At 33.0% G+C, this 3502-nt stretch overlaps 1 protein-coding gene across 1 annotated transcript; it reads right to left on the bottom strand.

Moving 5' to 3' along the window:
* Window positions 1–419: 419 nt before the first annotated feature.
* On the bottom strand, window positions 420–2724 carry LOC108381378 (uncharacterized). Its single transcript, XM_017637795.1, has 3 exons — window positions 2572–2724; window positions 1539–1918; window positions 420–574 (listed from the first exon to the last, which is right to left on the bottom strand). Exons 2-3 carry the CDS (start codon window positions 1621–1623, stop codon window positions 420–422), a joined length of 240 nt encoding a protein of 79 aa, XP_017493284.1. The 5' UTR covers window positions 1624–1918; window positions 2572–2724.
* Window positions 2725–3502: the final 778 nt, after the last annotated feature.

The following is a 3502-nucleotide window of genomic DNA, read 5'->3' as shown; positions in this document are numbered from 1 at the left end:
TCCCACCATTTGTGGAACAACAGTAGTTCATAAAGGCTGCATTTCTTTATTCATTCGGAATGTTTGGAATAAACTTTTTTGTTTATTTATTCTTTAGAACGTTCCTGATGATATGTTGACGTATATTTCAAACGCATTCTGTTTATTCCGGCTGTGAAATGGGATTATCCGGAATGTATAAAGAAACGCAGCCAAAATGTATCAAGTGCAAATTGTTATTTCCCCTCGAGTAAAAATAAATAACTACAAAATAAAAAAATCAAAGCCAACGAAAAGTAGCAAAATTTAATCAAGGGAGCGAAGCTGCTATCAAACTTTAATTGGTTTTTTCATTTTGATCAAAAAGTTTTTTCTTAGTTATAGTTGCCAATCAAAAGGTAAAAGAGTAAAATTGCAAGATAAGTATGTTAACGATATTTTTAGCTTAGATTTTCACTTACATGCAATCCATTGAGGCCCATTGTGATGAACTTTGGCCGCTTTGTGTCTAACGCCATCTGCAGTGCTGTGAAACATACCGAACGGAGTTCATGGGCTGGATCCCGATGGATGCCATGCTGGCGATATAACTTATCTGTTTAAATAGGTGTATATAATTTAATACAAACTATGCTTGGCGATGTGGAAGCACAATATGAACTCAAAGCATACATTAATGTGAATCACATAAAGTAAGTTGCTATGTATATTCCCATTACAATTCCGACTTTACTTTTTCACATGAACTTTTGAACCACCCTAACGTAGGTGTACATACATAAATATTTATCTTTTTAGTTTGTAGCAAAAATATTATGAGACAAAAGATAAAATCTAATAATTGGCGTGTTTACCTCATATTCATGTACATACATATGTTTATTAGGGTGCTCCAATTTTTTTCCAGCCATCCTTAGAAGTTAAAAATATGAAAAAGGAGACCCTCATTTTTTATTTTAAAATCGGGTAATGTTTTACCGTACTGGGGAGCTTTGATGTTTTACTATATTTTCTGTGGGGAAAAATACATTGTTTTGCAGAATTGCTGTACTTTTTCATAACCGATTATCTCATCTCTTATTTAGAAATATTAGTTATTTAATAGCAAGCATCTTTTAAAAAAACAGTTAGTCAAATTTTAGCGTCAAGTTTGCATCATAATTCGATTGTTTGAAGATTTCTAAAAGGAAATATTTTTGTTCGATCAATAAATACATACGTATTTATTTTTAACGATTTTATAGCAATTCTACGAAAAAATTTATTTTCCCAATATAAAATATATGTATGCATGCAAAACTTCAAAGCCTTCGCGGCGCACCGGAATACAATTAACCGATTTTAAAATAAAAAATACGGGCCTCCTTATTTTCTATTCCTTATAATTCTTAAGGAAGAAAATTCCAAAATTTTGATCTTATTTTGTGTATTTTAGGAGCACCCTAATGTACATACATTAAGCGCACTAACAGCACAAATAAAAATAAAAAAACCAAAAAAAAACAATATTTAAAAAAATAATATGTAACTGAAACGCGTGTGTACGCCAAATTACCCACCGTAGGCGATTTGCGCAGTTTGCCGCAATGCATTGTGTTTCGTCCCTGTGGACTCTTTGATTATCAGCAAGAATAAGTCTTCCATTTTGAGTCTATTCCGTCTGCCGTGACGACGATTATGGATCAATTGGAATTACTTTCCTGTTGCTGATGCTAATTGTGTGGATGTATGTATGTATGTATGTCTGTTGCTTGTTATGTTTGCTATTTTTACTGTCCTTCCCACTTGTTGTTGTTGTCAACAAACATACATAAATGCATACATACAAATGTATGTATCCGGGGGAAAAAGGTCTACTAGGATGTCGATGTAAGCACTACTATTGTCTGCGTTATGACGATATTCTATCCGCTTCGCTGATTGCATTCAAGTGGAGGAGCTACAACATAGAGAAAATATGTTAAGTTTTTCATATTTTACACACATGTGCATACATACATACATACATACATATGTTTGGGATATGCATAGACATGTCGTATATATGTATGTACATGTATTCTTATGTATATACATATGTTCAAAATCAATAATACAACAGATGCTTTTGATGCACTTTCAAGGATATCATATTGTATCAATTGAAAAGACAAATTCCTTTGTTTTCATCGCTTCCTTTTAATTTTTTTTTTTTTTGTTTTCAAGTACCTATATAGGATGTGTAAATTTCTTTGTGGCCATTCGACCTGCGTTTTTGCAAACTTTTAAGCACACGCACTTATATATTTGAATACTCTGATACACATAAATGTGTGCATATGTATGTACTATATGCTAGCCTATTTGCTATGAGCAACTCCAATTTTTCCGCATTTATTTATTTCGTATTGATTTTTCGTTTGAACTTCCTTCGAATTACTTTAATTAATAAAATGGCTGTTGATTTTAAGAGTGTCCCAATGAAAATGTGTGTATCCCAAATCATGTATGTATGTATGTATGTACATACGCTCTTTTGTTTTGTGGATTAATATAGCAATGTTCGCACTTTTACTATTATTGTAATGACTAGTACTGATGTTAACTTTTTACCAAACTTCGTTGTCTATTTGTTTATGAAATTTTCATCCGCTACTTGCCATCCTGACAAAGAAGCTGTTTTGCTACTCTGACCTCTAGTATTTATGCACAAAAAAGCTAACCAACTTCAAACGTTGTTTCCTAAAGCAATCGGAAACAAAACTGACGGTCTATCACCAACTACTACGCGAATGACGGTCTATCACCAACTACTACGCGAATGACGTTAGTCACTCGCTGTATTCGCCTATCGAGTCGCCTGAAAATCAAAACATTTTCCGATGCGCATGAACAGTTCATCCATCATTTTACTAGCGAACAGCTTTATTTTTTAACGACTATTCGGTGATAAAATCGATATTGTCTGTTGCTGGCAACCAACTAGCGTCAGTACACTATATACAAATGTGCCTACTAGGACTGGGACTATCCGAACATTCGGATATCTGTTCGAAGATTCGTATATACGGATGAAATCTGGATATCCGGCTAATATCCGTTCATTTGGCTATAAGGATATACGGATATTCTAAATAGTATTGGAATGGATTCGCTAAATTGTTTTAAAAATTAATACACAAACAATTGTTATTTTATTGGTATTTTTAGTTTCGAAAATCCGAATATTCGGTTAATATCCGTTCCTTTTGTTATTCGGATATTCAACTTCCTTAATCTGATATTCGAATATTAGAATATTTGAATTATCTGGATATTCACAGAACTCCTGATACAACTCCCAGTCCTAATACATACATACTCGTACATACTATACATTCTGCATGCTTTCCTACGTTCGTTATTCTGATTTCTGCACTAAAAAAAAAAACACTTGAACTTTGACAAGTTTGTTGCAAAAAAAATACTCACCTCATCATAAATAGTTACTCATGCATGTGTATGTATGTATGTATGTAGCAAGTATGTCCATGACAGTACCCTA

This window comes from Rhagoletis zephyria, unplaced genomic scaffold (assembly GCF_001687245.7).
Source record: "Rhagoletis zephyria isolate East Lansing unplaced genomic scaffold, Rhagoletis_zephyria_1.1 Rzeph_scaffold_22335, whole genome shotgun sequence".
Lineage (NCBI taxonomy): Eukaryota > Metazoa > Arthropoda > Insecta > Diptera > Tephritidae > Rhagoletis > Rhagoletis zephyria.
The sequence above is the reverse complement of the archived record's forward strand: the minus strand, read 5'-3'. Positions and strand labels throughout refer to the sequence as shown.